The sequence below is a fragment of the Rhinatrema bivittatum genome, chromosome 6 (assembly GCF_901001135.1).
Source record: "Rhinatrema bivittatum chromosome 6, aRhiBiv1.1, whole genome shotgun sequence".
Lineage (NCBI taxonomy): Eukaryota > Metazoa > Chordata > Amphibia > Gymnophiona > Rhinatrematidae > Rhinatrema > Rhinatrema bivittatum.
The window spans coordinates 202,757,865-202,779,366 of record NC_042620.1 but is presented as its reverse complement, the minus strand read 5'-3'; the positions used below and the strand labels follow the sequence as shown (position 1 = coordinate 202,779,366).

The window sequence follows — 21,502 nt, the reverse complement described above, 5'->3', positions numbered from 1 at the left end:
AATGAACTGTATTCGATGGGGGGGGGGGAAAGGCTGACGTGCACGGAGCAGGAGAGGGACCTTGGGGTGATAGTGTCTAATGATATGAAGTCTGCGAAACAATGCGACAAGGCGATAGCAAAAGCCAGAAGAATGCTGGGCTGCATAGAGAGAGGAATATCGAGTAAGAAAAGGGAAGTGATTATTCCCTTGTACAGGTCCTTGGTGAGGCCTCACCTGGAGTACTGTGTTCAGTTCTGGAGACCGTATCTACAAAAAGACAAAGACAAGATGGAAGCGGTACAGAGAAGGGCGACCAGGAAGGTGGAGGATCTTCATCGCATGACGTACGAGGAGAGATTGAAGAATCTAAATATGTACACCCTGGAGGAAAGGAGGAGCAGAGGTGATATGATACAGACTTTCAGATACTTGAAAGGTTTTAATGATCCAAAGGCAACGACAAACCTTTACCATAAGAAAAAAATCAGCAGAACCAGGGGTCACGATTTTGAAGCTCCAGGGAGGAAGATTCAGAACCAATGTCAGGAAGTATTTCTTCACGGAGAGGGTGGTGGATGCCTGGAATGCCCTTCCGGAGGAAGTGGTGAAGACCAGAACTGTGAAGGACTTCAAAGGGGCGTGGGATAAACACTGTGGATCCATAAAGTCAAGAGGCCGCCAATGAAGAGTGGGTGACTCGCCAGAATGATGGCTACTGCCTGGAGACAATACCCTTAGTCAATAAACATACACATGGTTACTGTGACTCCAACATCACTCTAAGATTCAACAGCAAGAGGAAATGTGGAAAAAAGGATTTGCACTCACAAAGACGGGAGTAGCTGGCTTGTTACGGCGGTTACTACCCCCAAACCAAATATCCAAATTACTACCTCCACCTTCCTCTATTCCTGATGCCTTTCAACTAGCTTGATCACTCCATTCTTATACTTCACTTTCAATGCATATCCAGCATAGTTCTCTGCTTCAACAGCAGGGGAAAAGAAAAACTGTTACTTCACACATCCAGCAGAGCTCTCTGCTTAAACGGCAGGGGAGAAGAAAAAAGGGTTCGCACTCACAAAGCGGGGAGTAGCTGGCTTGTTACGGCGGTTACTACCCCAAACCAAATGTACCTGATACTTCACTCTCGACGCATATCCAGCATGGCTCTCTACTTCAACGGCATGGGAGAAAGACTGATACATCACGAATTTCCTGCATAGCTCTCTGCTTCAACGGCAGGGGAAAAGAAAAACTGATACTTCACGCATATCCAGCATAACTTCAACGGCAGGGGAGAAGAAAAAAGGATTCACACTCACAAAGCGGGGAGTAGCTGGCTTGTCACGGCGGTTACTACCCCAAACCAAATGTGCCTGATACTTCACTTTCGATGCATATCCAGCATAGCTCTCTGCTTCAACGGCAGGGGAGAAGAAAAAAACTGATACCTCACGCATATCCAGCATAGCTCCCTGCTTCAACGGCAGGGGAGAAGATAAACAACCAATAAGGGCTGTATAACATAATCTGGGTAAAAACAAATAAGCATGGGTGTAGCTTGCTTATTGCGGCGGTTACTACTCCTACTACCTCTAACTAATCAAGCTAGATATTTCACTTGGATGCAGCTCCTCCACCGCTCTCTACATTAATGGCGGGGGTGGAAGGGAATTAGAACCAAGAGCTAAGAGAAACAGATAAGTATGGGAGAAGAAATGAGGGAAGCTTGCTGGGCAGACTGGATGGGCCATTTGGTCTTCTTCTGCCGTCATTTCTATGTTTCTAATAAGGAGACGCTAGGGACAATAGCGCATCCCTAGCGCCTCCTTATTAGCGGTAGAGGCGGCTGTCAGTGGGTCTGACAATCGACACTCAATTTTACTGTTGTCGGTTGTCGAATCCACTGACTGCAATGGGTTAGGAAAACAGATGCCAGCAAAATTGAGCATCTGTTTTTCTAACCCGCTCACCAACGGGTTAGATTTTTTTAAATTTTAAGTTCCTCCGACTTCATATCGCTATGATATTAACTCGGAGAGTGTACAGTAAAGTAGTATTTTCTGCTTTTCTGTACACTTTTCAGTGTCGCTTAGAATTTAATGCCAGCCCTTGGGCAGGTATTGATTTCTGCGAGTAAAATGTGCGGCTTGGCCATACGTTTTACATTTAATACATTTACATTTAATACTCCGGGCGACTAATAGGCTCATCAATATGCATTTGCATGTGATGAGCGCTATTAGTTTCAGGGGGGAGGGGGGTTGGCCGCACGTTTTTCATGTGCTAATACCCCCTTACAGTATAAGGGGTAATAGATGCCGGTGGGAAATGTGCGGACAATTGCATGTTAAACGATGTGCTCGGCCAAGCGCACTACTCTGAATCGGCCTATAAGTTTGGGAATCCCTAACAGAAGCTTGAACGGTGATTTCATGAGCTGAAATAGAATTGTTTTTAGATCCCAAGGAATAGGAGAATTTTAACTGGAGTAGCAGCCTACTTGTTAGAGCAGCAGGCTCTGTACCAGGGAAGCCAGGATTCAAATCCTGTTGACACTCCTTGTGACCTTGGACAAGTCACTTCCATTGCCTCATATACAAACTTAGTGGTCAATTTTAAAATAAGCATGCATGCACCCACACATGGGCATATCAGCACATGAGGATATGCTAAAATTTTTAAATATGCATGCACTTAGGCGCAAATATTTTAAAATGCACCAACCATGTGTAAGTATGCTCCAAATTTTAAGAGGTTACTTGAGCACAGCTAGCTCATGTGTGTCTTCAATAGGACTATGTCAGCTTTTACACATGTATGTCAGCAAATTTTAATATATGCTCACATTTAGTCCACCAATTTGTCCAGTTAATAGCAAGATCGTTCATACCCCTCTGGTTCTTCATCCTGCACGCAGCCCAGTTGACCAGATCCATCACCCTGTCCTATAAGTTCTAAACTTGAGATCTACAGACTTGCTCCTCATCAGGAGCAGCAGTAAAGTTATGCAGATATCTAGCATATGTGTGCTGTGGGCTCCATTTTAAAAATTTGGAGTTACATGCTTTTTGGCCAAGCCTTGGAACATCTATGCCCTGCCCCTTTCCTGCCCACTTATTCCTCATGTTCACACAGGTAAATATGCGTTGGCATTTTTGCACAAGAAACGCTTTTAAAATCAACCTGTTAGGGCCTTATTTATTAAGCTAATTTACCATTGACACAGAATGTGGAAAAGCCTTACCAAACCAGGCTTTTAGACTGTAAGCTCTTTGGGGATAGGGAAATAACTACAATTCTTGAATTTGCTTTGAAATTTCACAAAAGGTGGAATATATATATAAAAAAAGATGAGCCAGATTATTTTATTCATCTGGCAACTGTAGGTTGCTGGCAGAATAATTCATCCCAAATGTTTATGGTCTGCTCCTATAGCAGTCAGATGAACTCTGAGTTTTTAATCCTGAGTCAGATATGTATAAGCGATATTAAACTAAGAGGGCAACAGAACACTTAAATCTTTTCCATTTAAAATTGTAAGATCTTCTAGAAGAGCATCTTTTTGAAGCTAGAAAAACCTTACTCACTTCAACAGACAATTGCATAGAAGAGAATAGTTGACTTTTAACATCCATGCAATCAGAGCTAAAGACTGAAGGTTGGAGTGAAGAAGACTCCTATTGTACTGAATGATCACAATTGGGAATATGCTCAGTTTTAAAAGTTACTGAACAGTTTTGAAAGGGGATATCAAGGGGGCGGTTCCAAGATGGCTGCTATGCAGAGAGATGCGATCTGAGCTCCTGAAGTCCGATAAAATAATTTTCTTGCTGCAGTATTTTCCTAATGGGGAGAAAGCGGAAACCACGGGGAGAGCCTTATCCTGCAGTCCCCTCCGTGTCGACGCCTGTCTTGGGACCCATGGACGTTCACATTATGCGCAGGGAGACAAACGCAGGAGCTTTACAACCGCTGGAGAACGGGGGAGGGGAAGTTGAGCTCCCCTCTCTCCCTGGCTCGATGTCACCACTTAGCCCGTGGAAGTAACGCTGCCTGGGAATCCAGCAGAGGAGAGGGTAGCTCCTGAACCGAGGGTGACGCCATTCGTCCGAAGTGCTGATGGGCGGAACCCAGCAGGGAGCGGAGGAGCAATGGCCTCTGCGAGCCCTTTGAACGCTCAAAGGCAGACTGGCGATGAAGGAGGAACTCCCCGACTGGGACAAGCTGGAGCAGCGGTGGTATTCCCCACTATAGACATACCAACTGTGGTAAGGCCTTCTGAATTTACCTTGGAAACTATTTGGGAAACTATAATTAAGATGAGAGCTTCAATCTTGCAAGAAGTTCACCCAGTAAATGAGAGTAAAACAAATTGAGGAAAATGTGAAAGTGCTGAGCAACACCAGTAAAGAACTGGAACATTAAATTGCAGTGAACAGGCAACAGATAAGCGGAATACAAGTAACACAGTCTGCAATGATAAAAGATAAGATCAGCACAGCTATGAAAATGGAGAGCCTAGAGAACCTGATTAAAAATAGAAATTTATGCTTTATAAATTTCCCATAGGTTCCATTTAATCCCCCAAGGGAAATGTTCAAGAATGTAGAGATTACTTACCTGATAATCTCCTTTTCCTTAGTGTATGCAGATGGACTCAGAACAAGTGGGTATAGTGTGCTCGTGCTAGCAGTTGGAGATGGATCTGACGTCAGCACGGGTACATATACCCCCACAGGAAGTGAAGCAACTTAGTAATCTTCCTTGCAAAAGCTGTTATGGATATATGCGTACTGACCGATCAATTAATTAATGAAACAGGATTCCCCTGAACGATTGATAGTAGCTGGAGACCGTCAGCGTTCCCAACCGGGAGGCGTCGACACCTGGTAGAGTGGACGCTCTCGTGTAAGAAATGACATGCCTTACCTTGAATCGGTGAAACCCATGTATACTGGCAGCCGGACAGGATGCTGAGTCCATCTGCATACACTAAGGAAAAGGAGATTATCAGGTAAGTAATCTCTACATTTCCTAGCGTGTAGCAGATGGACTCAGAACAAGTGGGATGTACAAAAGCTACTCCCGGACTGGGTGGGAGGCTGCCTGAGGACCGCGTAGGACTGCCCTCGCAAATGCTGTGTCCTCCCTGGCCTGGACGTCCAGACGGTAAAATCTGGAGAAGGTATGGAGGGAGGACCACGTCGCCGCCTTACATATCTCCGCGGGCGACAGCATCCTAGATTCTGCCCAAGAGGCCGCCTGCGCTCTGGTGGAATGAGCCTTGACCTGTAGAGGCGGTGACTTCCCGGACTCTACGTAGGCCGCTCTGATAACTTCTTTGATCCAGTGGGCGATTGTGGGCCGAGAGGCCGCCTCCCCTTGCTTCTTCCCGCTGTGAATGACGAACAGATGGTCCGTCCTACGTATTGTTTCTGTCATTTCCAGGTATCTGGACAGCAATCTGCCGATGTCGAGATGGCGGAGCAAGTGCCCTTCTTCCGACTTCTGCAAACCTTCCGTGGTAGGCAAGGATATGATTTGGTTGAGGTGAAACTGTGAGACTACTTTGGGTAAGAAGGAGGGAACCGTGAGAAAATGGATCGCCTCAGGAGTGATTCTGAGAAAGGGATCACGGCAGGACAGCGCTTGTAGCTCCGAGATGCGGCGTGCTGAACACACAGCCAGCAAGAACACCATCTTCAAAGTTAGAGAACGGAGAGACAGGCCCCGGAGGGGTCTGAAGGTGGATCCCGCGAGGAAATCCAAAACTATGTTGAAGTTCCACAGGGGCACTGGCCACTTCAGTGGCGGACGAATGTGCTTGACTCCTTTCAGGAAGCGGGAAACATCTGGGTGCGTGGCAATGGTCTTGCCATCCCTCCTGGGACCGTAGCAAGACAGCGCCACCACCTGAACCTTGATGGAGCTTAAGGAGAGACCCTTCTGAAGCCCATCCTGCAGGAAATCCAGAACAATAGGGATTGTGGTCGCATGTGGATTGGTGCCATGAGTGTTGCACCAGGCTTCAAATACTCTCCAGATCCTTATGTAGGTGAGGGATGTGGAAAACTTGCGGGCTCGGAGGAGTGTATCTATCACCGGCTCCGAGTAGCCTCTTTTCTTCAGCCTAGCCCTCTCAATGGCCAGACCGTAGGAGAGAATTGAGCCGGATCCTCGTGGAGGATGGGACCTTGACGTAGCAGGTTCCTGAGAGGAGGTAGGAGAAGGGGCTCCCCTGTCAGTAGTCTTCTCATGTCCGTGTACCAGGGTCTTCTTGGCCAGTCTGGTGCCACTAGAAGAACTAGGCCTCTGTGCCTCTGAATCTTGTGTATAAGGGCACCCAGCAGGGGCCACGGAGGAAAGGCGTATAGCAGGGTCCCTGGAGGCCATGGCTGAACCAGGGCGTCGATCCCGTGAGAGAACGGGTCTTGCTTGCGGCTGAAGTTTCTGGGTACTTGAGCATTGGACCTGTCCGCTAGTAGGTCCATGTCTGGAGTCTCCCACTGATCCACAATCATCTGGAAGGCTGTGGGGAACAGCTGCCATTCTCCCGGATTTAGGCCTTCCCTGCTGAGGAAGTCTGCCGTGGTGTTGTCCCTTCCGGCAATGTGGATGGCGGAGATGTCCTGGAGATTCGCCTCTGCCCAAGCCATCAGCGGGGCTATGTCTAGGGACACCTGTTGGCTTCTGGTTCTGCCCTGTCGGTTGATGTATGCCACCGTGGTGGCGTTGTCGGACATCACTCTGACTGCTCTGAATCGCAGGCAGGCTAACCGGACTGCCCGTGCCTCTAGTTGGTTGATGTTCCACCCCGACTCTTCTCTGTTCCACCGCCCTTGGGCGGTGAGCTCTTCGCAGTGTGCTCCCCATCCGCTCAGGCTGGCATCTGTGGTGAGCAGGGTCCACGTGGGGGAGGACATCTTCAACCCCCTGCTCGTGTGGTCGGACTGCAATCACCACTGTAGCTGGGTCCGCACTCTGGCGGGTAGAGGTAGATGCACGGAGTAATTCCGGAAGCGTGGGCTCCATCGAGAGAGGAGGAAGCGTTACAGTGGTCTCATATGGGCCCTCGCCCATGGTACCACTTCCAGGGTGGATGCCATGAGACCGAGAACCTGCAGGTAATCCCAAGCTATGGGCCGGCTGGCTCCCATCAAGGACTGTAGACGAGTCTGGAGCTTTAACCTTCTCTTGGTGGTTAGGCTGACGTTGTCTGCCTGGGTGTCGAACCGGACTCCCAGGTATTCCAGTGATTGGGAAGGCTGTAGGCAACTATTGTTTAGGTTGACTACCTATCTTCTTAGAAATTTAGAAAGTAGAAAGTAGAAAGTAGTATTGGAAAGCACGCTCAGCGAGCGTGCAGGCGCTCCAAACTGCTTTGGAGACGGAAATTACTAAGTTGCTTCACTTCCTGTGGGGGTATATGTACCCGTGCTGACGTCAGATCCGTCTCCAACTGCTAGCACGAGCACACTATACCCACTTGTTCTGAGTCCATCTGCTACACGCTAGGAAAATATATGTGGGACATTTTACAGATAGATGAGAATGCTATCCCTCCGATAACAAAGATTTTTTACCTGCCTAAATCTAGAGGGCAAACGGAGGTTGGGACTGTAGCTGAGCCTTTTCAGAACCAATCACTGGATATTTCACATATTCTGGAGACTTCAGATATAGAATTGGCGACGCCAGCTACTCTACTAGTGATGCTAGCTCTGGAACATAAGGAATGGCTGTTGAAATTATCTCTTCACCATAGGAGTGAATTGTTTCTCAGTTGTGGTTTTAGATCTTTTCCCGATGTTACACGAGAGACACAGAAAAGAAGGAAGGCTTTCCTGCTGTTAAGACCTCAGGTTTTATCAATTGGGGGGCCTTTTATTTAAAGTTTCCATGCAAATGCATAATAAAATATAGAAGTAATACGTATGTTTTCTTTGACCCATCCCAATTGGTACAGTTTTTAGTGGGGAAAAATACTGAGACACCAACAAGTTCCGGGGTGGAAGTTATAAGTTCCTGATAGAAAATTAGATCTCTGTGTCTACCTAGCTTATTTCTTTTGTGAAAAAAAAAAAAGTTTCTTTAGGTTGTGTATAACCATCCCCCTCTCAGTTTGAGGACTCTATACAGAGAAATGTACAAGTTTATTTCATGAGGATTGATATTTTTTTGTTTTCAAAATATATTGTAATTTCTCTGTATCTTTTCAAGATGTTATCTTGTTTACAATTGTAAAATTGCATAAAGATAAAAGAAAAAGGATATCAAAATCATTAAATCTTTTTCTCTTTTTTAAAATTGAGTTTGCTATATGTGGAATTGGAGAAAATACAAAGAAATCCCTGATTCCATTAGATTGAAAAGGCATCTATCACTAGACTGTTCCTTACTGGTAAAGTGGAACAATAGATGGGAACTTTCTGTTCAAGGGTGTTTGCAGACAGATCTAACTGCAGAGTGCCCAAAAGTTGAAATATATTCTGTGCTATGCAATGGTTCAATAACCATTCATGTGGCTGTAGTTGGTGACTTAGCGTGCTTGCTATTTTGTTTTGGATCCCCAGGAGATAGATACCGATTAGATATGTCTTCTGGGAAATTACCCATAACTATATTTTGCAGGCTTCTTAACAAAAATTAAAAGAGCTTGTTCCCTCTCTGTTTGATGACATAGAATATTGCCTACTTGGTTGTCTGTTTGGATCAACACCATTTTCTTAGTTAACCAAAGACAGAATACTTTTAGGCTATTCAAAAATCACCTTCAGCTCTAGAAAATTTAAGTGCAGCAATCTTTCCTGTGGAAACCAAGCTCCTTGAGAACAAAGTTTGTTCAGATGAGCTTCCTATCCTTGGTTGCAGGCATCTGTGGTTATGGTAAATTTGGAACAGAGGTTGGAGGAAAACTGCCCCTTCAAAAGTCACCATGTCAGAGAATGGAAAAGAGTGAAAGATATATTTACTTTATGGAAAAATGGATGTACTCACTGGTTCTACTGAAACTTCAGGTGCTACTTAGCTTGTCTCATGTTGAGATGTGCATAAGGGGTACCAGACTTTTGCCACCATGTGGCCCAACATCTTTATGTAGAAATGGGCAGATGCTTGCTTCTGATCTGAAAAGTTAGAATTATTTAGGTTGGTTTGTGTAATCCCTTTTGAAGTATTATGGCAGGTTCCTATGAAGCCTATTAAATGAATCTGTTCCAGATCGGATTTGGGTATATTGATGTGTGGAAGAACAATTTTCTCTAAGGGTATAGCTGAATACAAATCTGTTGTCTAAATATGGATAAACAAATATATTGATCTTTCTTAGATAAACAGGAACAATTGCAAGGCATTTGTGATTACCCTGGGTACTGCAGAGTGGCCAAAAACTAAACCAAGATATTAATGATAATTGCTGGCTATGGTGAATGGTAGAAATTTCATGTGAGCTTTGTGAAAGAATATGGGGGAACAGGCATTCATGGATCTAAGGTGGTTAAACCAGTTGTTGATCTCCAAATGAGGAAGGATGGTTCCTAAAGAGATCATCCTTAACTTTTCTTTCTTCAGTTGTTTGTTGAGATATCTGAAGTCTAAGATGGAAAGGAGCTCACCCATTTTCTTTGGAATGAGGATGCATTTGGAGTAGAATTTTAGGTTCCTTTGTGGTATTGGAACTGGTAAGGAGGGCTGACAGCTTTGTTGGAGGATTTGGAGCTGTTCTGCAATTTTTGAGTGATTTTTTTGGAGGACTGTTTTAGGTGAGAAGATTTGAAATTCAAATTGTGTTCCCATTGCATGATTTTAGAATTCAATGGTCTGCTGTTATGGCAGACCATAGTGGGCTGACATGTTGAACTTTTCTCCTCTCCCCCCCCCCCCCCCACACACACACACACACTGGAAGGCTATTTGGATTCAATCAAGAAGTCATGCTGATACTGTAGCCAAAAGCTAGAATTAGATTGTGACTGTTTGTTGGAGTATTAGGTTGTGCTCTGTCCGTAGCATATGGCCTGCTCTGTTGTTACTGTGTAATGGGCAAGGCCACTGAAAGGAGCAGGTTTCGTAACTTCTTCTTGAAATACTGCTCCTATAGTGCTGAAGGTGACTTTTCCTACTTGTAGATGGCTGCTCAGATGTAATTGATGACAAGGTAAGGAGAGTGGAACAGTGATCTTTAATAAGACCCACTATTTCTTTACTTTCTCTTCAAGAGATTATTTATTTATTTTATTTATTTAGGGCTTTTCTATACCGAATTTCTTGATACTTATCAAATCAATTCGGTTTACATCGAACAATAGTTTTAAACAATAACAACATAGTCAGCATAAGCTAGCTTCTCATGAACATTTTTGCAAAGACCCGAAGCCCCAAGCTATTCTAACCTTCTGGTTCTAATGACCACTGCAAATGCCCAAGAAGATGTTTCATATGCATCACAAGTGGACCTAATTAAGTGTTTCCCATATTCTTCTGTGTCTTGAAGAAAGGAGAAAAACAATCCATAGAGTCTGATGGGAGCTACCTGATCATTTCTCACAGCTTTTGCAAGGGGTTATATATGTATTATACAATATATAGTTACTGAAAAGTTATTCTGAATGTGAACATAGTTGATTGGAAAGACTTCTTGCCATGGTATCTAGTAAACTTGGTATCTTTTCCTGGATGGGTATAGGAATGTTTCTTGGAACACTTTGCTTTTTTAAAGTTGAGTGAACTGTATCTATTGAAGACCACAAAAAGTTTGAACTTTGTACTAGAGATCTCATTTCCCTGATACTGGTAATGTAGACAAGGAGCTCTACATCCTTATTTGGAGTTCTTGTATTACTCTGTGAACCAAAACAGCAATAACTTGTTTTGGGAGTTGGATATAATTTAGTAGACCAAATATATCTTCCCTCAGTTTTGACTCCTCCTGCAAAGTAAATTTAATTGCTTTTCCAAGTTTTTGGAGAAAAGCAGGATATGACATATCCTTTGGCAGAGATGTACTTTTGGGAGCCTGTGGAGAGGGGTCCAAAGAAAGATCTGTAGACTCAGTGTCAGAATAGTATGAAAGCGAAGTATATGATGATATTAATTCCTCCTATGAACCAGACAAAACTGTAGGTGGGTCTTCTTAGATTGTCTTACTCTTACAGGAAGGGGAACTGTAAAAATTTAGACTGATTCAGTATACATCAATTCTGGTATGAGTTGACAGGATAGAATTGTGGATTCAATTTCAGATTTTGGGACCCACAGACTCAAAAATGCAAGTCATCTGTTTTAGCTGGAATGGAGAAGGCGGATAGTCAGGCATGTTAGCAAAATAGTTTTTGATGAAGTCGAGCCATGTTTTTTCTATGAAGGGGAGGAATTTCAATAGAACTACTGTCAGACCCTGGAACTAGAATCAGGATAGAATGCTTGCCTCGAGTAGATTCAGAATGAATTAATTTCTTTGTCTGCTTGGTGCTGATATATGAGTTTTAGAACTAAGATATTGTCGGTGCCAAGGATGTGAGTATCTTTACTTGTGTTTGGCACTGGCTAAGTAACATAGTAACCTAGTGAATGATGACAGATAAAGACTAAAAAATAGTCCATCCAGTCTGCCCAACAATTGTTTTTGTTAATTTATTTTTTCTTTAGTTTAGTTTTAGGGGAGTAGCAAGTGCCGCTCCATGCAGGCTACCTCCAAGTCTTCTGTTAAAGATAGTAGCAACTTCCACACCATGCAGGCCAGCCCAAACTTTCTGTTAAGGTCAGGAAATATTTCTTCACAGATAGGGTGGTGGATGCCTTCTGTTAAGAACAGTAGCAACTGCCACTCTGTGCAGGCCATCCCCAAGCCGAAATGTAAACTATAGATGCAACATGTTTTAGTACCTTGGGATCTATTTAATGTTTGGGTACTTGCCAGATACTTGTGACTTGGATTAGCCACTGTTGGAAACAGGATACTGGGCTTGATGGACCCTTGGGTCTGACTCAGTATGGCATATTTTATGTTCTCAGCAAATGATGGGAGTGGAGAGGATGAGCGGTATACTGAATGGTAACAAACCATTAAGCAATGGTATAGCGCTAAGGGTTCTAAGATCCTTGTAAAGGTGAAAAATCAACCAGTCATTGAAGATATTTTCCAGGCATTTCCAAATTTTATTTACTGTGTACAGGAAAGTTTTGGTCACCCGACACGGACTGTGTTTCATCACATGGGCTGTGTCAAGAGGGACAGAAACCCAAGAATTCAACTAGTTACACTGCGTCCCAGCGGTTTTCAAAAGAGTAGGCACTATACACAAGGATCCTAGAACCCTTAGCGCTTATACCATTGCTACATAATTTATGTTCTAACAGAAAAGTTACCCTATTTCTTCATTTACATTCTCAAGTCAGCAGGGATCCTCTGTGTTTGTCCCATGCTCTTCTGAATTTCATTACTCTTATCTTCACCTTTTCTGGGAGGGCATTCCATGCATACATCATCCTTTCTGTGAAGAAATATTTCCTGACATTGCTCCTGAGTCTTCTCCCTTGGAGTTTCATATCATGATCTTTAAATTTTACAGCTTCCTTTCCATTAGAAAATGTTTGATTTTTGCACATCATTAATTCTATTGAAATTCTCCCATCTCTTCTCTTCCAGGGTATACATATTAAGATCCTTCAGTCTCAGAAGTCTCCATGTTGAAGACTGATGGTGATAAAGGCACTTTTCTGTACACCAATATACTGTCCATGATAATGGGACCTATGCTGGCTCCTGAATGTGTTGGTGCCAAACAGCACAACGTTTCTTCTTTACTGGAGGGAAAATGTGTGCAGACTTTGAGTCATGGCACTTAACATAAGAAGATTTTTGCCTTTTTGATTTTGGCAATGGTCCCTCAGCTAGCGATTGTTTTTTCTTAGTCTATCCAGAACTTGAGGAGAACTTAAGAATTATTTTAATGTGAAGCTTCTATATCTCCTGGCCCTGAGGAACATTTGAGCACAGGAAGCAGTTTGGAACATCTCATGACAAGCCTAAACAGACAAGGGTATCTTGTAGGAGCAGTGAGGACAGTTTTTAAAGCCCATTTTGCTGTCTGTCATAGTGAAGAGGGCTAAGGCGAGATCAAACTCAATTTTGAGATGAAAATGCAACACTACTCAACATTTAAAAAAAATGTTGTTTTGGAGACTCATGAAAAAAAAAGGGAAAAAATGAAAAGTAGTTTATTTTTGCTTCTGTTAAACAAAAACTCTGAGTGGCTTGAAGAGAGAGAGAAAAATGCATCCTTTTATTTATTTAAATTGCTTATATTCGGCTAGTCTCCAACCATGGTTGTCCAATGCAGATTACATCATTAACATTCACAGTAAAATCACAAACAAGCATGTACAATAATTATAACAATAAAACAATTATTTGCTAGAGGAAAAAAAAAAAAGACTGAGGAGACTTGCACATTGATGGCTGTTTGGGAATAGTCCCGCATGATCGGGAAACCTATTCAGCTTTTCTGAGCTCTAAGAGAGCTTTTCCATCTTGGAGTCATTGGATGACGTCATTCCATTTGTGTGGTTGATTACTGTCCTGTCTGTTCATGGAGAAGAGGAGAAACATTATCATCATCCAAAAGGTGAGTAATCTGACTTGCCTGAGATCCCAAAGTAAAATAAGACATCAGTATTTTAGCTTTTAATTGCCAGATCTCCCCAATTTGCATAGTTCTGCTTTCATTAATGTTGCACTGTGAGTAAAAACTATTAGCAGGGTTTGCCAGACCTCTGATTATCTACCCACTGGTTCTCAACGCAAATCTCAGGACATACCCAACCAGTTGACTTTTCAGGTTGACACAAAGATTTCATGCACTATGTTATGCATATTCAATCTCATGCATATTCATTGTGACACTCTGAAAAGCCAACTAGATGGGTGTGTCCAAGGACTGAGTTGAGAGCCACTGATCTACCCCTTAGCTTATACCTTCTTCCATTACAGAATGGCAAATTTCTTTTGAACATAGGCCTTCAAATCTAACTTGTTTTATCTTATAAAATATAAAGAATTTTTCTCCAGACAGAAATACTAAAGTACAAAGGATTGACCAAGTCAAGATTTATGTGCATATAAGGCCTCAGATTCTTCTATGGATCCAGATCAACTTATATTTTTTACCTCCTGCCAAGTCGCATTTTATGATTTTCCAAGAGAAGGTTTATAAATTTTTCTGTATAGCACAATCAAGTACTAGATATATCTAAAAGTCATACATTTGTTAATGCATTTTGACAGAGCCAATCAAATATGGGCTATGTTAAAATACACAGAACGGGTACAGTACTGTTATATAGTATAATGCATGTTTTATAAGTAAAAACAACTTTTTAAAGATCTGCTGTTTTTTGCATATTTTTGAAGACATGTTCAAGCTCCTTAGCTTGTGATTGAACTGTGATCTACTGCTGGGCCCCATCAAAGATCGGCTAATAGAGTACAGTTGCCGTCAGGCAGTCAAGCCTAGTTGAAAACTACCAAGGAGGGAATAGAGGGTTCCAAGGATGTGATACCCCAAAAACATGGAGACATAGGCTAGCCTTGTGGCTCTGCATAAAATTTGGATTTGATTCCAAGGTCCAGTTTCTTCCCTGGGCTGGCTAGAGTTGCTGTGGAGGCAGCACCTGGAGGGGAGGGAATCTTGGCAATTGCTCAATGATAATACTTGCTGGCCAGACTTAGGGTACACATGTAATGGGTTCCAGAGCGAATCATGATCTCAAGCCCTTGGCATAAGACTGTCACTACAATGGCTGGGCTAGATGGGGAGGAAGATTATAAAATAGGAGAACTCCTCTCTCCCTCCTCAGGTAGTTGTAAATGAAGGCTTTTGGTACCAAAGCTCAATGGAGGTTGGTTATGATTAATCTGAAAGTCCAAAAGAAGTAAAAGGTAAATTCTAAGTTGAAAAAAATAACAGAGCCATTAAAATTTGGTTCAGGTATGCTCACCTTCCACTTCCAATCAAAATAGATAGTTAATAACATTGTTGAGTTTTTTTTTGGTTTTTAAAGAACATCTTATCACTCAGATCATGTCCACATTTATGTGTGTGAATATATATATATATATATTTTTTTTTTTAATAAACAAGAAGAGTAAAAGATAAAGTAAAGCTCTTATATTTTTCCATAGTGATTTTGTTTTAAATTCTCAAGCATCTCTCATTGGAAGGATATATGGTTCGACAAACAAACATTTTAAAAGAAAGCAAACAAGATTTTTCCAACTGAGAAAAACAGTACAAACTTCTCGCTGCCTTTTTTATGGCAAGGTCTCCATACGACACCAACATTAATGAGGTTTGATTTCTTCTTCGGCACAACATTGGCATAGGACTTGTTCAGTCCAGTGTTTCAGGTTTTCTTCTTTTTTTTTTACGCAACAAAGACAGCAGGTTCATCAGCTCTGTAATGTGAGATCCATCTGGTCCAATGCTGCATGTGCTTTCATCATCTGGCATAACGCTTAATGTAATCTTCAACTTTACTACGAAAGTCCTCCTAAGACAAAACGAATGGGGAAGAAAATATAGATGGTGATTCAAAAAGGCTGAGTTTGATAACATCTTTACTTTCAGTAGCTCAGTTTCTTCTTTCTCTAAAGCTTTACAGCCTTGAACTCTGATTATAGGTGATCTCAGAGAAAAAGCAACCTCCTAACTTGTCAGAATGTGGATATGAGACTTCTAAAGGACATCTCTGTTATAGGACATGGTGATGGTGTTTTCAGTGTAATCATAGTTAAGTAAGTTTTACATGTTTACAATTTTTTAACATATTAAAAAAAAGATCATTTGATGCAAACTGAATTATCTGAGTAATTAACTAGAACATAAAAAATACCATACTGGTTCAGATCAAAGGTCCATCAAGACCAGCATCTTGCCTCGGACAGAGGCCAATCCCAGTCACAAGTACCTGGCAGGATCCCAACGAACAGATCCAGTATTTCCTGCTGATAACCAGGGATAAGCAGTAGCTTTCCCAAGAATACATGGCTAATAATGGTTTATGGACTACACTAACTACTTTCACTACCTCTGTCAACAAATCCCACAGTTTGCTTCAATGCTGAGTGAAAAAAATACGATCTCTGATTTGTTTTGAATGTTTCAACTATTAGCTTCATGGAGCGTCCTCTAGTCTTACTACTATTTGAAAACATATATAACAGTTCCTTGTTTACTTGTTCCATCCCATTCATGATTTTATAGACTTTTATCATATCTCCTTTCGTTATCTCTTCTCCAAGCTGAAGAGCCTTAAACTGTTTATCCTAATCTTATACTGGGGCCCTTCCATCTCCTTTATTACTATGGTTGCCCTTCTCTGTACCTTAATTCCACCATATCATTTTTGAGATGGGGTGACCAAAATTGCACTCAATACTCAAGGTGCAGTTACACCATTGATCGTTATACAGAAGAGGTATTATGATATTCTTTTTTTTCCATTCTTTTCCTAATAATAGTAATATAGTTACACAGTAACTGATGGCAGATAAAGACCAAATGGTCCATCATGTCTGCTCAGCAAAGTTGTTTATGGTAGTAACTGCCACTTTTGTGCATGTTACCCACTCCGTGCCTTCTGTTAAGGGTAGTAACGGCCACTCTGTGTACATTACTCCATGCCTTCTGTTAAGGGTAGTAACTGCTGATCCATGCATGTTACTCCCCCCTCCCCGTACCTTCTGTTAAGGGTAATAATTGCTGCTCTGTGCATGTTACCCCTTTTCATGCAGAAGTGCTATACCTAAAGTTAATATAGTTTAGTTGGTTATTCATTCCTTTCCTCTAGCATCTAATACTTAATATTGTTTTTGCTTTTTTAACTGCTGCCACACATTGGGCATGGTTTTTCAAAGTACTGCCCACAATGATTTCTGGTCGTTGACACCTAATATAGAATCCAGCATCATGTACCTAGAATTTGGATTTTTCCCTAAATGAATCACCAGAGCCAGAAAAGGGGGGAGGGGGGGGGGGCAAACTGGGTGTCAAACTCAAGAAGGCATCATCAGCAAGGTTGTTTTTTGCCTATGGGCACAGGCACACAAGACTCTGCCCCGATGACTCTCAGGCAATGGAGATCAGCCCTCTGCTTCCTACTCCAACACCTCCCTCCCAAGCAGAATGCAAGGAACTTGATTGGGGCAGATGTGAACCTGGAGTACACAGAGCACAGTTAAAAGCAAAGAGCAAAGAAGAACCCTCTCTAATCCAGCCCCTTCTCCTATTTTGCTCCCCCCCTCTCCTCTTATCTGCAGGGAATAGAAAAGGGGGAGAGAACTGGAGAGGATAGAAAAACAAAGAAGAATTCAGTTTTTATCTGCATATTTATGTTTTTAAATTTGTGATTCCCTATTATGTATTTGGTGAGGGTCTGCATTCTGTATGTGTGATGGAGGTGAAGTATTCTGCAAGTATATATGTTCTGTGTAGGGATTTGTAGTAATCCAGCTTGTTCTGTTTTCCCATTAGAAGGTGTATTGGTGTTTAAAGCCCAGGAGGAATATTTGCACAGTTGCTTTTTCATTCAGGGTTGTTGTTTGAGTTTTGGGAGTTAAATCTATATTATAGCAGCTTTGCTATATAATTTGAGAGTGACTTTTTGCAGGATTTTGTGTTACTTCACAAAGTGCTGAGGGACTGTGTGTCACTGTAATTGAAGTAACATAATTTGAATATTTTACCTATGTAAATTACAGTTCAGCCCAGCCAACAATTTCAGAGATTACCTTCAACCAAGGTAATATGAATATCTTTTAATTGATAAATTTAGATATTTCTTGTTTTTGGTTTTTTTTTTGCAGCCTTATTTGCAGCCTTATTTCCCAAAATCACAGAACACATATTCCTCAGACCGTGACATGATTTCTGAAACAGAGGGCCTGATTTTAAAAAGCATTTACATGTTTAAAATGGGTTTTATACATGTAAATGAATTTTACCCAAACAAGTGAGGTTTTGAAAATTGCTACAATATATGTCATTGAACTTGACTTGGGTAAATGGCTTTTGAAAATTGCTACAATAGTAGTTACCGTGTAAATCCTTTTGAAAGTCACCCCCGTATTTTGCAAATAAGAAAATTATTCCTTACCTGCTAATTTTCGTTCCTGTAGTACCATGGATCAGTCCAGACAGTGGGTTATATCCCCCGTCCAGCAGATGGAGTCAGAACAGAGTTTGAGAGCGTCAGCATATAGAGTAGTGCACCCTCTGCTGGAGCTCAGTATTACGCATAGCAAAGCCCAAAAGCAAAACACAACATTTTGGATCCAGATCCGTCCCCAAAAAGGAACAGAGAAAGATATAAGTAAACAAACGGTCAACGGGACCACCAACAGTCAACTTGTGAGGAGCTGTGAACAGTAACAATAATCAGAGACAAACAGAATGAAAGTTACCTGGAAGAATCCGAGCAGGACCTAATGAAACCCCTAGTGGCGGGCGTCTGGACTGATCCATGGTACTACAGGAACGAAAATTAGCAGGTAAGGAATAATTTTCTTTTCCCTGTACGTACCTGGATCAGTCCAGACAGTGGGATTTACCCAAGCTTCCCTAAACCGGGTGGGGTCCTGAGAGACCTGCTCGGAGAACTTGATCGCCAAAAGAACCCGTGTACTGAGGCGCCAGGTGTAGTCTGTAATGTCTGGAAAAAGTGTGCAACGACTTCCACGTCGCCGCCCGACAGATTTCCTGGGAGGAAACGGAGCGAGATTCCGCCCAGGACGCCGCTTGGGATTGCGTGGAATGAGCCGACACGCTGCGAGGCGGCACCCGCCCTGCCGCAATGTAAGCCGATGAGATGGCGTCCTTTATCCAGCGCGCAATAATCGTCTTGGATGCCTGAGAACCTCTCCTCAGTCCTGACCAGAGGACAAACAAATGATCGGATACCCGGAAGTCATTGGTAACCTCCAGGTAACGGAGCAGCACACGCTTGACGTCCAGGAGCCGGAGAGACCGGGGTTCCTCTGGAGCAAGCGCTGGAAGCTCCACCGTTTGATTGACGTGGAAGGCTGAGACCACCTTTGGTAGGAAGGATAGCACCGTACGAAGGGAAACCCCGGAGTCGGAAAAACGCAGATAAGGGTCCCGGCAGGACAAGGCTTGGAGCTCTGAGATCCGGCGAGCAGAAGAGATGGCTACCAGGAAAACCGTCTTGAGGGTCAGGTCCTTGAGGGAGGACCCCCTCAGGGGTTCAAAAGGAGGGCCCGACAGCGTTCGCAGCACCAAGTTGAGGCTCCAAGAAGGGAAAGGATCCCTGACCGGTGGCCATAGGTGTTTGGCACCCTTCAGAAAACATGCGATATCCGGCTGAAGGGGTAGAGAGCAGTCCTTCTGTACCAAGACATTCAAGGCCGCCACCTGAACCCGGAGCGAATTATAGGCGAGACCCTTATCCAGACCATCCTGTAGGAAATGAAGGATCAGTGGGACAGTCGTCTCCATGGTTTGGACCCCGCGGTCGGAGCACCAGGCTTCGAAGACCTTCCAAACTCGAACGTAAGCGACGGAGGTCGAAGGCTTGCGGGAACGAAGCATCGTTGAGATCACTGTCGCCAGGTAGCCTTTGTGGCGGAGACGGCGCCGTTCAAAAGCCAGGCTGCAAGACAGAAGAGTTCTGCCTGCTCGAAAAATACCGGCCCCTGACGCAGAAGATGAGGAAGATGGGACAGGCGAAGTGGGCCATCCACCGTCATCTGAAGTAGATCTGCGAACCATGGCCGACGGGGCCATTCCGGGGCGACGAGAATTACAGTCCCTCGATGATGTTCCAACCTGCGGAGAACCTTGCCGACCAGAGGCCAAGGAGGAAACACAGAGCAGTTGATCCGACGGCCACGGAAGGGCGAGGGCATGCACCCCCTCCGCGCCGCGCTCTCTTCTGCGGCTGAAGAAGCGTGGAGTCTTGGCGTTGAGAAAGGTCGCCATTAGATCGAGGCATGGAGTCCCCCAACGACGGACGATGAGATGCATTGCCTCGTCGGAGAGAGCCCACTCGCCGGGGTCTAGCTGTTGACGACTCAGGAAGTCCGCCTGAACGTTGTCCACCCCGGCGATGTGAGAGGCCGCTATCCGGACGAAATTGCTCTCCGCCCACTCCATCAGGGGAGTTGACTCGAGGGAGACATGCTTGCTTCTTGTCCCCCCTTGACGATTGATGTAGGCCACGGTGGTGGCGTTGTCCGAGAGGATCCTCACCTCTCTGTCGCAACAGGGGAAGAAAACGCTGGAGAGCAAAATGCACGGCTCTCGTTTCCAGGCGATTGATCGGCCACTTTGCCTCCTCTGGCGTCCAAGTCCCCTGCGTGGCACTTCTTTCGCAGACGGCGCCCCATCCCGCGAGGCTGGCATCGGTGGTCACCACCACCCAATTGGGAACCTCGAGCGAGACTCCCCGAGCCAGATGCGAGGGGACAAGCCACCAATCCAGGCTTTTCCTGGCTAATGGTGGAAGTGGCAGGATCACCTGATACTCCTGGGAGACTGGTTTCCAACGGGATAGCAGGAACGCCTGCAGTGGACGCAGGTGTGCAAACGCCCAGGGTACCATGTTGATGGTGGAGGCCATTACTCCCAGGAGCTGCAGATAATTCCAGGCGGTTGGTTCTTCCAAAGCCGAAAACCGAGACACGTGCTCCCTCAGGGCTTGCGCCTTGTCCTGGCACAGGAACACCATACCCCGCCGGGTATCAAAGCTCGCTCCTAAGAAATCCAGGTGTTGCGAGGGCACAAGGGAACTCTTTGGAAGGTTCACCACCCAGCCCAGAGAGCGTAGGAATTGCACTACTCTGGCCACTGAGGTCTTGACCATGTGAGAAGGACTTCGCTCGAATCAGCCAGTTGTCTAGGTACGGATGTACTAGGATACCCTCCTTGCGGAGGGCCGCCGCCACCACTACCATGATCTTTGTGAAGGTCCGAGGTGCGGTCGCCAAACCGAAGGGAAGCGCCTTGAACTGAAAGTGTTGACCGAGAATCTTGAAGTGAAGATACCGCCGGTGAGCCAGCAGGATGGGAATGTGCACATATGCTTCCGAGAGATCCAGTGAAGCGAGGAACTGCGGCAATCACTGATCGAAGAGTCTCCATGCGGAACCGGCTGACCCAGAGGGCCTTGTTTACCTCCTTCAAGTCCAGGATGGGCCGAAAGGAACTGTCCTTTTTGGGAACGATGAAGTACATGGAATAGTGGCCACAGCCCACGTCGAAGGGGACGGGAACGATGGCCCCTATTTCCTGCAGTCGGTCTAGTGTTTGTTGAACCGCTATCCTCTTGAGATCCGAACCGCAGGGGGAGAAGATGAACCGGTCCCTCGGGGGGCGGACAAACTCCAAGGCGTAACCGTCTCTAATGGTGTCCAGCACCCACTGGTCCGTGGAGATAACTGCCCAATCCTCGTAGAAGTCCATGAGGCATCCTCCGATCCGGGGAGGTGAGAAGTGGGCTC

General features: G+C 44.2%; 1 protein-coding gene across 6 annotated transcripts in view; it reads right to left on the bottom strand.

Moving 5' to 3' along the window:
- Positions 1-13,249: 13,249 nt before the first annotated feature.
- Positions 13,250-21,502, bottom strand: part of UBE2F (ubiquitin conjugating enzyme E2 F (putative)) — a 283,299-nt gene continuing 275,046 nt past the window's right edge. For all 6 annotated transcript variants that reach the window (XM_029606415.1, XM_029606417.1, XM_029606414.1 and 3 more), the window contains one exon: positions 13,250-15,537. In XM_029606415.1, coding sequence (XP_029462275.1) covers positions 15,487-15,537 — 51 coding nt within the window. In that variant the 3' untranslated portion in view covers positions 13,250-15,486. The remainder of the gene's footprint in view (positions 15,538-21,502) is intronic.